The 13,728-nt window shown below is 43.1% G+C and overlaps 2 protein-coding genes across 2 annotated transcripts in view; one reads left to right on the top strand and one right to left on the bottom strand.

The window, feature by feature from the left end:
- The window catches only part of LOC119385854 (uncharacterized), a 102,781-nt gene extending 93,070 nt beyond the window's left edge, over positions 1-9,711 (top strand). Inside the window, exons 3-4 of the mRNA XM_049418862.1 lie at positions 8,426-8,628; positions 9,213-9,711. Coding sequence (XP_049274819.1) covers positions 8,426-8,628; positions 9,213-9,711 — 702 coding nt within the window. The remainder of the gene's footprint in view (positions 1-8,425; positions 8,629-9,212) is intronic.
- A 2,857-nt stretch (positions 9,712-12,568) lies between these two features.
- LOC119400160 (uncharacterized) overlaps positions 12,569-13,728 on the bottom strand; it is a 46,396-nt gene continuing 45,236 nt past the window's right edge. The window contains exon 5 of the mRNA XM_049418836.1: positions 12,569-12,887. Within this exon, the coding sequence (XP_049274793.1) occupies positions 12,569-12,887 (319 nt within the window). The remainder of the gene's footprint in view (positions 12,888-13,728) is intronic.

Genomic DNA, 13,728 nt, shown 5'->3' with positions numbered 1-13,728 from the left:
CAAATTTCACGGTCCTGCTCTTCGGATATCAATATTTCTCAACAAGGTGTGCTTAACATGCTTCTACGATTGAAGACGAAATCTTCCGTCGGTCCTGATAGCATTCCAAACTCCTTCCTCCGGCGTTACGCTGCACCACTAAGTAAATTTCTCGTCGTAACCTTTCAGGCCTCTCTAGAATCCGCGATACTTCCACCTGATTGGAAAATTGCACGCATTGTACCGATCTTTAAAAAGGGCGACCCATCTTCAGTCTTAAATTACCGTCCGATTTCTATTTTATCATCTTCTTGCAAAATAATTGAGCATATCGTTGCGGACTACATTAATAACTTCTTAAATGAGCATGACATTCTAACTCCCTTTCAACATGGCTTCAGAAAGGGTCTTTCGACAATCACCCAATTGAGTACGGTCATACATTCTTTCGCTTCTGTTCTTGACAGAGGTGGCCAAATGGACGTTATATTTCTAGATTTTCAAAAGGCTTTTGATGTAGTTCCTCATGACAAATTAATCTGCAAATTACAGTTCCTTGGTTTTCCTGGCTTCATCCTATCATGGATATCTGCTTATTTAATGCATCGAAAACAGCGTGTTGTGATAGACGGACAGCAATCTGATTCTTTCTCGGTAACCTCTGGCGTCCCTCAGGGAAGTGTACTTGGCCCGCTATTATTCCTTATTTATTGCAACGACATAGTAGATGTCATACAAGCCCCAGTAAATATTCGTCTTTTCGCAGACGACTGCGTTATTTTTAACGAAATTAATACAGTTGAAGACCAATTCTTGCTTAGTGCAGCCTTAAACAGTATTTTTAAGTGGAGCAATAAATGGGGCATGAAACTAAACTCTTCTAAGTCTGTGCTCCTGCGTTTAACTAAAAAAACAGTACCCCTGAAGTTTTCATACTCCATTGGCCAAGACCCTTTGATTGAAGTTAACGAGTACAAATATCTTGGAGTTACCATTACTAACAACCTCAACTGGAGCACCCACATTTCTAACACCGCCTCTTCAGCTTTCAGAAAATTATGTCTACTTCGCCACAAGCTTAAACATGCATCCCCTGACGTGAAAACTTTAGCCTATACCACTTTTATCAGACCCAAATTGGAATACGCCTGCATTATTTGGGATCCTTTCACCAAAACCAATATTAATACTCTTGAAAGAATACAGAGAAAAGCCATGCGATTCATTTTTTCTAAATACAGCCGCGAGGATTCTGTAACTGATCTTATACGTTCTAACGGTTTTCACACACTTCAAATGAGGCGTAAAATATCCCGACTGAAGTTCCTCCATTCTTTGTTAAATCGTAAATTTTTTATAGATCCCAGTCCTTACACAACCCTTTCTGAGACTAGGAAAACCCGTCATTCCCATTCCCTCACACTCTCCCCTTATGTTGCCAGATCTAAACTCTTTAAATATTCTTTTTTCCCCGCACCATAGAAGAATGGAACCTGATACCTTTTGATCATCTCGACTCGACTGAATCAATACAGAATAACTTCCTCACTATTTCCTAATTATTTTTTATTTTAGAGTTGTTTTTATCTTTACCTGACTTGTTTATGATACTAAATTGTGCATTGTACGTGTATTTATGTTGTACCCTGCCCCTCCTGCATGGGCCACATGGCCTGCAGTATTTTGTAAATAAAATAAAAAAATAAATAAAATAAAATAACAAAATTGGTATGGTGTGACAAGAGTTCATGACGAACATAATAACAGCTCCTACGTGCAAATCATGACACGCATGTCATGTGCAGCATGATTTACATGAGATCTCGGGCCGCTCGCGGCCGTTTAAATGAATGGATATATACGAAAACTGGTATGACGAGGCATTTCTGCATGACGAACATAACTGACACGTGGTAACATGAAAATTATGGCAGGCATGTCACGCACGAGATGATTTACATGTCACGCTCATGGCGCACTCGCGGCCGTTTCGCTAGATTGATATACACCAAAATTGGTATTGCGCGATGTGACTGTATGAAGAACATGAATAACAGGTGGTAACATGAAAACCATGACATGCATGTCATGTATGTCATGATTTACATGCCCCGCTCATGGTGAATGAGCGGCCGCTTCGCTTGCTTGACGTACACCAAAATTGGTATTGCGCGACGCGACTGTACGACGAACGTAAACCAGAGGTGGTAACATGAAAATCATGACATGCAAGTCATGTACGACATGGTTTGCTCATGGTGCATTCGCGGCCGTATCGCTAGCTTGATATACACCAAAACTGGTATTGCGCGACGCGACTGTATGACGAACATAAATGAGAGGTAGTAACATGAAAATCATCACATGCAAGTCATGTACGACATGATTTGCTCATGGTGCATTCGCGGCCGTTTCGCTAGCTTGATATACACCAAAATTGGTATTGCGCGACGCGAGTGTATGACAACCATAAATGCCAGGTAGGATCTTGAAAATCATGATATGCATATGATTTACGGTATGATTTACATGGCACACTCATTGTCCGATCGCGGCCGTTTCGCTAGATTGATATACACCAAAATTTGTATTGCGCGACGCGACTGTATGATGTATATAAGTGACAGGTGGTAATATGAAAACCATGATATGCATGTCATGTATGGCGTAATTTACATGCCATACTCATGGTGCGCTCGCGGCGATTTCGCTCGTTTGATATACACCAAAATTGATATTGCGCGATGTGCCTGTATGATGAACATAAATGACAGGTCCTAACATTCGAATCATTTTATGCATGTCATGTACGGTATGATATATTACACTGTCATGGTGCACTTCCGGTCGTTTTGTTAACTGGATATTTACTAAAACTGGTATGGCATGACACGAGTGCGTGATGAACATAAATGACAGGTCATGCATTGTACATACCAGAATATACGTCTCATTAGCATGGCATATACCAGAGTGTGGATGCATGCGTGCATGGCAAACATGCGATATATGGTGAACTAGATGTCATGACATGAATGATTTCACTTGGCTCAAAGTCAAGCAAGGGGATGTATGCAGCTCTTTGCTGGCTGCTTGGCATTGCATCGATTCCCACAGTGCGTGGGATCTGTCGGATTTTTTATATATTGCGGGTGTCGCGTCTCATTCTTCTTCCTTTTGTCTTCGTGAAAGTGCGCTTACCTATACGGTGGGATGATTCCGTTCAGCTTCACGAAATAACCAGTTGCTTAACCTTCAAATAAAGATGAAACTTATGCAAATGATAGTAATAAGGAATTGTATTACGCTGGCTTCCTAGAAAAGACTGTCAGCCTGGGCAAGAAATTTGGCCATACAGGGACGTCATCAGAGTAATTTTGAATGACCTAAACATATTTCCAAACTTTCTAAAAAATTGTAATTGAAGCAATTCCATAAATTGCTATTCGATTAGGTTTGCAGATATCTTCAAATAAACATGTGTAATGCTATTATGCTCACGTATCAGTGCGGTGACGTAATGTAGCCGCACTTAGTGGTTATATGACACACTCTGCTCGTTTTGCATTCCTGATTTATACTCAGAGAGACCATGGTCGGGCACTTATGCCATACCCTTGGCTGTTCACTTGCGCACCGTAACTACATTTTCTAAAGATATTGGGACAATTGTGATGAAGTAGCTTTGAAGCATACAATTCACCTTCAATTGAGCTGACAAGTGCCACATTCACTTAGCTTTTGGGATTCCGCTGGACTCAGTTCAAGAATAATCCTCAATACTGTCGTGGGAGATCAGCACCCCTTTACTGTAAGCAGAATATCATGCACTGACACAACCAAACAACACAAAAGTTCAGAGGACGACGAATGCTTCAAGCAATGAGAAATCATTGATTAGGGAATATCGCTGGCTCCAGCGACATTGCCTGTACAACAATTTCTCATCGCTTCATAGAGACGTATAGGAACATATAAGATGTAACTACATATATGCGACCTATGGTAGTTAAAAATTGTAACAGCGGCTTCACCACTTAATGTATGAATATCTTTGGAGTTTCTGCACAACGTGGCGATCACCACTGAAGCTTTTCGTCCGAATGCGCGAGGTAAACGACAGGTCGGCTGATATTTTTGTGGACATTACTTCGTCCACTTAATGCATTACAACTGACAAAACACATGGGAGGTTACAGGAGTGCTAGCACTCCTGTAACCTCTCCAATTTTGTTATATCAGAAGAGGTCGTAAGTAAGAAATTTTGTAAACAGCCGCGAAGGTTGCCTCTACTCTCCAGGCACGCGATGTTTCGCGGTAACTGGGATAGGTGGCCCGACCCTGTCATTCTCCAGCTAGAGCTCACGCTGTACGCTACGTCGCCTCCGATAAGTTAATTTTCCATCTGGCTGTCTCGCAAATGTAGTTTTTCAAATACGTTTAGCCGCAAATACGGCGCTCTTTTTTAGCATAGAATTCGCTCCTTCTCGTACTCCAGGGTCATGGCCAAGGGGCTCCAGCTATATCGCCGCAGCGGCATGTGTATAGGCGGTATAGTTTTTACATATAATATACCAGCTTCACAGTTATTGGGACATCTAATTGTAAATATCGTTAGATGCCCTGGTGTCTTTGTATATAAGCGTGACAGGGGTCTAGCTTTTTACCGAACTCCCAACTAGCGCGATCCTCTATAACGGACTACGCTTCAACTTCGTATTTAGTTTTGATTCATTAAGATGAAAATATTGTATACGTGAATGACAGTTGGTGGGCGTTGCTCTTGAATATTCATATTAGATTCGGATATTTCGTGCTTCCTCTACTCTGTCCTTATGACACTGCACACAAGCAAGTGCCCGAAAGCTTTACTGAATATCAATTTAGGTAATTTGTTCAATTAAAGATTTTTAGAACGTTTGGGAATATCTCTAAATCATGTGCAATTTACTCAGATGACGTCCCTGTATGGGCAAATTTCCTGCCCAAGCTGACAGTCTTTGCAAGGAAGCCAGCGCAATACATTTCCTCATTACTATAGTTTTCATAAGTTGCACTTTTATTGGAAGGTAAGCCCCGCCACGGTGGTCTGGTGGCTATGGTGCTCGACTGCTGACCCGAAGGTCGCGGGATCGAATCCCGGCCGCGGCGGCTGCATTTTCGATGGAGGCGAAAATGTGAGGCCGGTGTACTTATATTTAGGTGCCCGCTAAAGAAGCCCAGGTCGTCGAATTTTCCGGAGCCCTCCACTACGGCGTCCCTCATAATGATATCGTGGTTTTCGGAACGTTAAACCCCAGGTATTATTATTATTTGAAGATTAGGCCAACGGCTTATTTCGTGACGTTGAGAGGAATTATAACCCGGCTTGTTCTCTATCCATTGTACCAAGTAGCACAGTGACGTCGTGGTCACTAGAGGACTGAAAGAAGGCTAGCAATGCTCATGACCAAAGCAAAATAAACTAACAAAGTCTAAAGTCACATACACTATAGAAAAAACCAAAAATTAATCGGAACAATATACCTAAAATCGCGAGAAATGTTTCTGAAACATCCGGCTGATACCCCCGCCGCGCACGAGAGGGCGCTACCGCATCGGTAAGCGCGCCAATGCCGAGGCGGTGGTAAGCGCGCGATTGCTAAGAGAATCGCTGGGTTGCCCGTGCTACGGACTTCCTCAGGTTTCACGGTTTTGGTACTTAACTAAGCGCAGGATTTAGAACTACACCAAGACCTACACAAGAGCGACATTAGCGCTACATTAACTGGATTAGTGCTGTATTAGAGCAGAATAGGAGATTTTGCTCATTCAGACTGGCCACACTGATTTTTTTGCCGTCCGCCATTAGTAGGGCGTCATTTCAGGCAGTTGCATGGGCAGTGTCGGAGAGCCCACACTACAGCGTCTCGCTTACTGTTTTGGTGGCGATGTCGTGGTCCAAAAGTCTCGCAGTTATTCCGGAGACTCTTACGGAAGAAAAAGTGGAAGCCTACAGCGCCTCAAAAAGGTTAGCGAAGCACAACGATGAACGAAGTCACAAGTTTGCTGTGGAAAGCTACGTCCAAACCGCCTCGATCGAAACGTCATCGTACACAGATAGGTAAGTCACTTCATTGAGCTGCCGCTCGCGTGGTAGTGTTCTGTATCAAGCTAAGTATACGATGACACTAAATGCTAATACGAATGTTGGTGCGCGCGGTGTTCGCGAGCACTTGCTAGCATCGAACAGATCGCTCGGCACAGGTGCGAGCAACGACTCTTCGGTGAACTGCGCTGGTATCTGGGGCTAATTTCGCTTTCGCGAAATTAGCATCGGATGCGTCGGCGTCAGCGTCGGCGAGTGACCAGGTTGCTGGCAGTAGCATGTTGGCACGGTGTCCGGACCGCGGTGACGGCCGAACGCATCAGTCGTGTGTCGTGAAAGTGATCCGCTGAGAATTTAGCCCTAGGTCGCACGATCTGCCGTTTGTGGTTCTTTTTAGCGTTCCTGTGCGTGAACAAGTGCTCTGCTGAAGTAGTGTTTGGTATTTCTCAACATAGGCCGTGCGCTGGGACCCCCAAGGGGGAGGGAGGGCAGCTTGGCAGTGCTCCTACCTTCTCCTCTGGTGCGGGCTACACACACAGGCACGCACTCACAAAAAAGCTCTTGCACAAGCTGCAAACCAGCCACGTGTTTTTTAGGTCCGTGTGAGGTGCATCCACTTGTTGCATGAAAAGCAACAAACACATTCATTTCCCACTTGTACTATTTCAGCAAGTTATGTTCACAGTGCTCTCTGTAGTGTCAGTTAATGTGTGGTATATGAACGTTCAGGTGCTGCTTGCAAAATAATAAATGTTACAAAGAGCGAATCCCCCCCCCCACCCTCTTATTATGTTCCTGCCTATGTTTGCAATCATTGCACTCTCTATTATCTACAGTGATATGTGAAAATGTCATCAGAAACAAGTACTACATATACCATGATAATGAATACCCTCTTTTTTTTCAGTGACTCCACGCTTATTCGTGTGCGCGCACTCTGCTACAGGAGCCAAAAAAAGACAGCTCATGCGTACAAAGTGTCCGCTACTTTCTTCCATGATGGGAGCATTAACGATTGCACGTGTGAATGTGCTGTAAGAGAAAATGGTGCCTGCCATCACATTCTGGGTCTACTTAAGGTGGTTTTGCTGCTCAAGGAGAATGGCTATAACGAAGCGCCACCTGAGCTTTCTTGCACTGAATTGCCACAGCAGTGGAGACGTCCACGAGGAGAAAAAATAACGGCGTGTGGTGTAGATGAACTTGACTGGAGGGCTCCGAGACCTGGTGGACTTGAGCGTCCCACTCCTTCAAGGCTCTATGAAGCCCGCAAGAGACCAAGATTTGCACATGAAGTACAGCTGGCTGCTCTCAAATTTGGAGAGGCATTAGAAACTCATGCACCGTCCCCATTTGCAAGACACCTCAGGAACATGAACGCAGTGCCCGCAACGTCTACGTTTGGGGAAACTTGTGTGGGAAGTGTGCTGTGGTGCCAAAAGACTGTACTGTCTCATCACTTCACAACGTATTTAAGCCCGGACATTCAGCTGGTTGTGACAGCACATCCTCATCACCCAACACCACCTGAACCTGACCTATTTACCTCAACAATAGTGTTTGCTTCATCATCTGTGAGCCTGCCAAATAAAGAAAGAGCCATATTTGAGGTAAGTAAAGAATATATTGAAGCAGCACTTGGAAGTACTAAAAGTGCAACAAATTTCAATATCTGTAAAGCTAGGAGGATCAATAGTCATTTCCACGATGTGACTGTGTTGAATAAGCGAAGGTTACCAGTGGTCTGACTGTCGGCAAAATTTGCACACTTTTTATAAAGTGATTAGCATCCCTTCAAGATATCACATAAGTCATGGTATGTTTGTGTCTTTGGGCCTAACCTTTTTTCTCTGCAATGTGTACCACTTGGTGGTTGATGTTAGAATGGCTTTGTTTTGTTTTGAGTTTTCATCAGTTTGTTTTGAGGGTTCGAAGTCAACCATCAGACCAACTGGGCTCAACACGTGTGTAACTGTCTTGGAAAACATAAAGAAATCTTTCAAGTTTGCCCAATGCTGAGCTTACTCAAGCCTGCATCATATGTATCCAGACACATGCCACATAGACACATCGTGATGGTGCTGCTACATGGTGTAGCGTTTGGAGTTTGGTTGCAGTAAAGACCTCAAACATGACTCATTTTGACTAGCAATATGGTGTCTTACTGATGTTAATATTGACGAACATCCGCAGACGATTGCTGCAAAAAAAATTTGAGCTACCTAACGTTGTTGCATTTCAGTTGTCATTTAGGCAATTTTAGATCAAACATGTTTTGTAAAAGTAATATAGCCCACCTGTTAGCCTGGTTGGTCAAGGCGCTTTGCCTGTACCTTTTCTCTTTTCGTTTTTTCACAGACATTGATCCAATCAATTCAAGATGCTCGTCTCCTGGAAAAGAGTAGCCGGCAGCAGAGCAAAAGTACTGAGTGGAAGAAGGCCCGAACGTATCGCCTGACTGCCTCCAACTTTGGGACTGTTGTTGCCCGTGAGAAATGGACACCGAAAGGACTGCAGAACGTGACAAGTGACAAGGACCTGTCACGGGTGAGGGCTGTACAGTAAGTATCAATATCAGTGGCACTATGAATGTTACAGACTGTAAATTGGTTTCAGGGGACGTGCTGTTTAGTCAGAATATTGTGTGACGTGAATGAGTGCAGTGACAACCGTGCACAAATAAATGTAGCCAGAGAGGAGGGGGGCAAAATCTTTTTGAAACTTTCGCAGTTTGTGTGCATACATATGCATTTTTTCTAAAATAAAATCTTGCTTATGCTGGACTGTTAAGGTGGATAGTTTGGCCAGTTGGTATCAAGCATAGTGGAACATAATTACTAGCGTAAAGCAACAAGAACCAAATAAATGAACGTGAGACCATGCTATGGCATAATCTCCTGTTTTTTCATCTTTTTACTGTCCCCTTGACTATAATATTCATGTCGTTTCTAGCGTAATCCCCTGAGACTGTGTTTACCTTAGAAAAACAATGATAGCATACTTAGAAAGTAGTTATACTGCACTATCTTCAAATGCATCTGCAGCATGCGTTTATGTTCCAGCTGTTGTTGGTGTATTGATGTGTTTCTAGAAGCCGAAATATAATTTGCGGCACAATGTAATGTGCGCATTACTCCACCATTAGGTATGGCATCTCCAATGAGCGACAGGCAGTACGGCGATACGAGGCGGCACTTCGCACTGTTTTGCACGACGTCCAGACCTTTCACTGCGGGCTGGTTGTAAGTCCAACAAGCCCATGGCTCGGCGCTTCACCAGACCGGATTGTGTGGGACCCACAAGAGAACTCCCATGGCATCATTGAAGTGAAGTGTCCATATTCGATGAAGGACATGGATGAGCCAACCACTGAAGGATCGTGCCTGTACAAGGGTACTGACAATGTTTTCAGGCTTGATCGTCGGCACGAGTATTATTATCAGCTTCTTGGGCAAATGGCTATCTGTGGGCTTTCCTGGGCAGATTTTGTAGTGTACTCTCCCCAGTTTCTTGTGGTTGAGAGAATCAAGTATGATGATGCAGCTTGGCAGCAATGCAAAGTGCAACTGAAGAATTTTTATTTCAGCACATTATTGCCATATTTTGCAAGCAGAGATCATCCATTGCAACCAAGCAACTCGTAATTTTCTGCGGCATAGTAAAGAAAGAAGCATTGCTTTTGTAGGGCTTTGTAGGTCAGAAGTGCTTTGACAATGTACCAAGACAAGTTAGGCAGTGCAATTTACAATACAGTTGACCATCCTTCAAAGAGACATGTATCAGGGAGCAGTTTTTGCTCCTTATATGAGGGTCCTTCTTTAAGCAGGGTACCATATTTTCATTTGCTGATCGACCGTTATATAGAGTTACGCACCCTATGAGTAAAATAAAAATGAGAGAAAGCTACAGCCTGTTCCAAAAATTCAATATGTACCATTTGCTTTAATGCTATGCAGTTTGTTTGGTGGACTGCTACACAGAGACACTAATCCTTTTTCTCCCCCGTGACATTTCTTTTTTTCATTACTTATTTATTGTGACATTTTCTTGGAAGTAGGCACGATGGCTTGTTTATGTCAGCAAATGTGCCGCTTACTGCTTTGCTTGCATTTGCAGGGTAGATTCGTCGTTGAGGGAATGCTGTGTGAGGTGTAACGTCAGCTGCGCACTGTGGTGCTTGTTCATTGAGAGCAGCGCAAGTGGGACTCCTTATAGTTCCGATATATCTTGTTTGTTTTCTCCTGGAATATCTTTGCATACACTTAAAAGCATTTTATATAATTGAAGCGCTTTGTTATAATGACCTAAGTCCTAATATGTATTCTAATTATAAAGCAGCTCTTGCAATTTCATGGACTTCTGCTAAGCACCCCGTTGTTACCCGCTCAATTATTTTATCTAACGGCTCTTTTGGCATAGCTGCAATCATTTCAGTATTTACATACCCAGGTGCTTTTACATTTGCGACCGTAAAAATGTCATTCAAATACATAGTAAGCGGGTCAGTGATTTGCTCATCAATAGCAAAAGCTTCTGAAGGAGCTGTTGGAATTAATATTGCATCAATGTTTTTCAAATTTGTCTATAACATCCTTTTGCAGTAGCCTTCCAACTTTTTGTGCCTTCAAATAATGTAAATCATATTGCACAGAAGATAAAAGTGCCTATCGTTATCAGTCTTCTCACTTTTTTACCGAACCCTTGCCCCCTGGTTTTTTATAACATAACATTAATGTGATCACCTTCTTCTTCAACCCATGCACTCCTGTCATTCTTTTTCCTCGCACCACCTGCACACAGTCACCCTCCTTCCCTTGATATTCTTGAAGTGCTTCTCTACACTGGATTTGCCTTGCAAGGTCTCCACGTTTTATAACTTACTGACCCACTTCGCTTTTTGCCGAAGTTATAATAAACAGTGAGTGCATGTGTGTCATTTTCCATTGCTTTCCACAGTGGGTAACACCGTGCTTAGCAGCTAATGGTGCATTTATGTCATTTTTTTCATTGCTTTCCACGGTGGGTAAAACCGTGCTTAGCAGCTAATGGTGCTGCCTTTCATGTTAAAAACATATCTGTTACTTGCAAGTTTGCTGTCGAGAATTCGACAATAACTTGTCGCTTTACAGGCGATTGTCTTTTATCTCCAGTGTCTGTCACAAAAGAGTTCAAATGAATGGGGTAGGCAGGGTGGCTGATCGTGCGGATTAATGGTGCCTTATTTCCAACTTCATGTTACGTCCATGTCTAATATATAGGTATTCAAGTCTCATAATAATAACGTATGAGTCTTTATGTACAGGATGTATTTATAACTATATGATAATGAAGCATGGTGTAGTGGGGGACTCTGGATCATATTTGACTACTTCGGGTTTTTTTAACATTCATCTAAATGTGTACACAGATGTTCTTGCATTTGACACACATGGCAAAGTGGCCACCTTGGCCCAAGATCTAGTCCACCTTCTTTAGATTAATAGTGCAACATGTTGCATGTTGAGCTGCCATGGTGGGTCAAGCCAGTGTAATAAAATAGCTTATACTTAACACAATGGTAAATAAACATATTGAGATGTGCTGGAATGCTTGTCTTATGTTATGAATGTTGCAACAGCTTGAAAAGTGACACGCTTAGTGACTAACCAGTAGAAAGGAATGATGAATTGCTTTTTCCTTAAAATAAAATTCATACTCAGCGACACTGTTAACCAAGCATGTGTGTTTGAAAATATGTTCAGGAAATTGAATAAAAATGATCGCTTACTTTGTTAATTATCACCTAACACACTGTTTACGTGCTTTTTCATCTATGTAGGATTTTTTATGTAAAAGATGCAGGGTATTAGGAGATAATTTGCAAGTGTCCGATGTATGCTGTGTAATCTTGTTGAACTCTTATGGTACGTTAGTGCATTTTGGTTGTGTCGACATCTACAATGCAGTGAGACTTAGCATTTGAATGTCTTATAATGTGTCTATTTTTCTGATCAAATTTTTACAAGGGCAACATATCATTTAAGAGAATACATTTATTAAAAAGCCACCATTTTTCTTGTTCTGCCTTATGTTCATGGACTACATGTCTCAAGCAATTGCTTTGTATGTCTGAATAATTTGGACAGCTTGTACAAATTTGCATGTAAAATAACTTTTACTGACACAGTGTGATGCAGGTTGTTTTTTTATGCTTTTGATTACCTCTCGGTGGTTGTGCCTCCAAGAGCTTTACGAAGGACAAAGCCGTTAGTTTAACACCACACAGGAAACTTTTAATAAACTATAACTACAATACTAACACTCAAGTAAACACTTAATAAAAAGTTCACTGCCCACGGTAAATCACTCTAAGAACACAAAGTTGAAGTTCAAAACCATATACTACAAAGTATAGTTCGTGCGCGGCGGAGTGGGCCATAACGGTGGCGAGTCTCACCCGTGTCCTTGAGGCTTGGCGACATTTAACAAACAGGAACGCGGTGGCTACGGCTTGACGCAGGCTTACTGGTGACGACAAGAGAGCGGTGGTGGTTGGGCGCCCAGTTGAGAAACCAGAGAAGAGATGGTCAGACGCTCGACGCACAGCTCGGGCCCGTAGCCCAACTGCTGCTGCTTGCCTGTCGGCACCGAAGTCCGCAGGCCTTGGGCTGGAGTTGACGACCGGATGGCTACGGTCCTCTTGCACGGGAACGCAACGACAGGAGGCCCTAGCCAGTTGAAGTCTTCTTGGCTCGGGTCCGAAACCCGACTGCCCATCTTCAGCGCCCAGTCCGGTGACAACCTTCCGCTCGCCACGTCCTCTTCCAACTCCCTTGCTCTTCTGTTGCTCACGATTCACTTGTGCTTGGGCACACTTGTCCACTCCTGATTGGATACCTTTGGACCTCGGTGGTGACATGTGAGTGGCTCTCGAAATGTTCCGTGGCTTTCTTTTTCATCATGTCACTTTTACGTCGACTCCTCGTGCCTCGCGCCCTTGCACTTGACGTCTTCAACGTCATCGTCGTTTATGCAGCACCGCGCGAGCACTTTGCTGCTTCTTTCTTTTTGCTCCGTGCACTTTTTAAAGACGCACTTTGAACACGCACTATTCAAACGCGCACCACTCATCACACACTGTACAGTTTGCCTGCTTGCAATAAGTGGGTTTTGCAAATTTGTAAGGAACGCACAAATCCCCCATATTTCATTCACAATGGGAGTAATCGTCAAAGGTATCGGTCTGTCAAATATGTGGAATGCCTTGATTCGCTGTATGCGCCTTTCAACATGAATCCTTAGTCATGCAATCTCTTCGGTCTCTGCTATTTCCTCTGCAGTGAAACATTCTCTGCGCAAAAATGGTGGGCTATTCAAAGTGACACCTATCTTGCTGAGAAGTTCATCTATTTTGAAGTCTTTATCAGCCATGACTGAGTCTCCGGGTTCAAACTCGAGCTTCAAAAATACACTTTTTTCAACCAACTCCTTGTCGGACAATGACCCAGCAAACAACTTGGACAAGAAGGTGATGGTTCCGTCAGGTGAAATGACAATCAGTGACTTCAATGTGTTCGCTGATTTGTGATTTGAATGAGTTTGCGACTGGAGCACAAGTGAGCTAGGCACCTCGCACCTGATCTCTGTGGCGTCTATTATAGCTCTTGTACTGGAATAGCCCT

The sequence above is a fragment of the Rhipicephalus sanguineus genome, chromosome 1 (assembly GCF_013339695.2).
Source record: "Rhipicephalus sanguineus isolate Rsan-2018 chromosome 1, BIME_Rsan_1.4, whole genome shotgun sequence".
Classification (NCBI taxonomy): Eukaryota; Metazoa; Arthropoda; class Arachnida; order Ixodida; family Ixodidae; genus Rhipicephalus; species Rhipicephalus sanguineus.
Note: the sequence above shows the minus strand (reverse complement) of the source record. Positions and strands in the feature narration are given on the sequence as shown.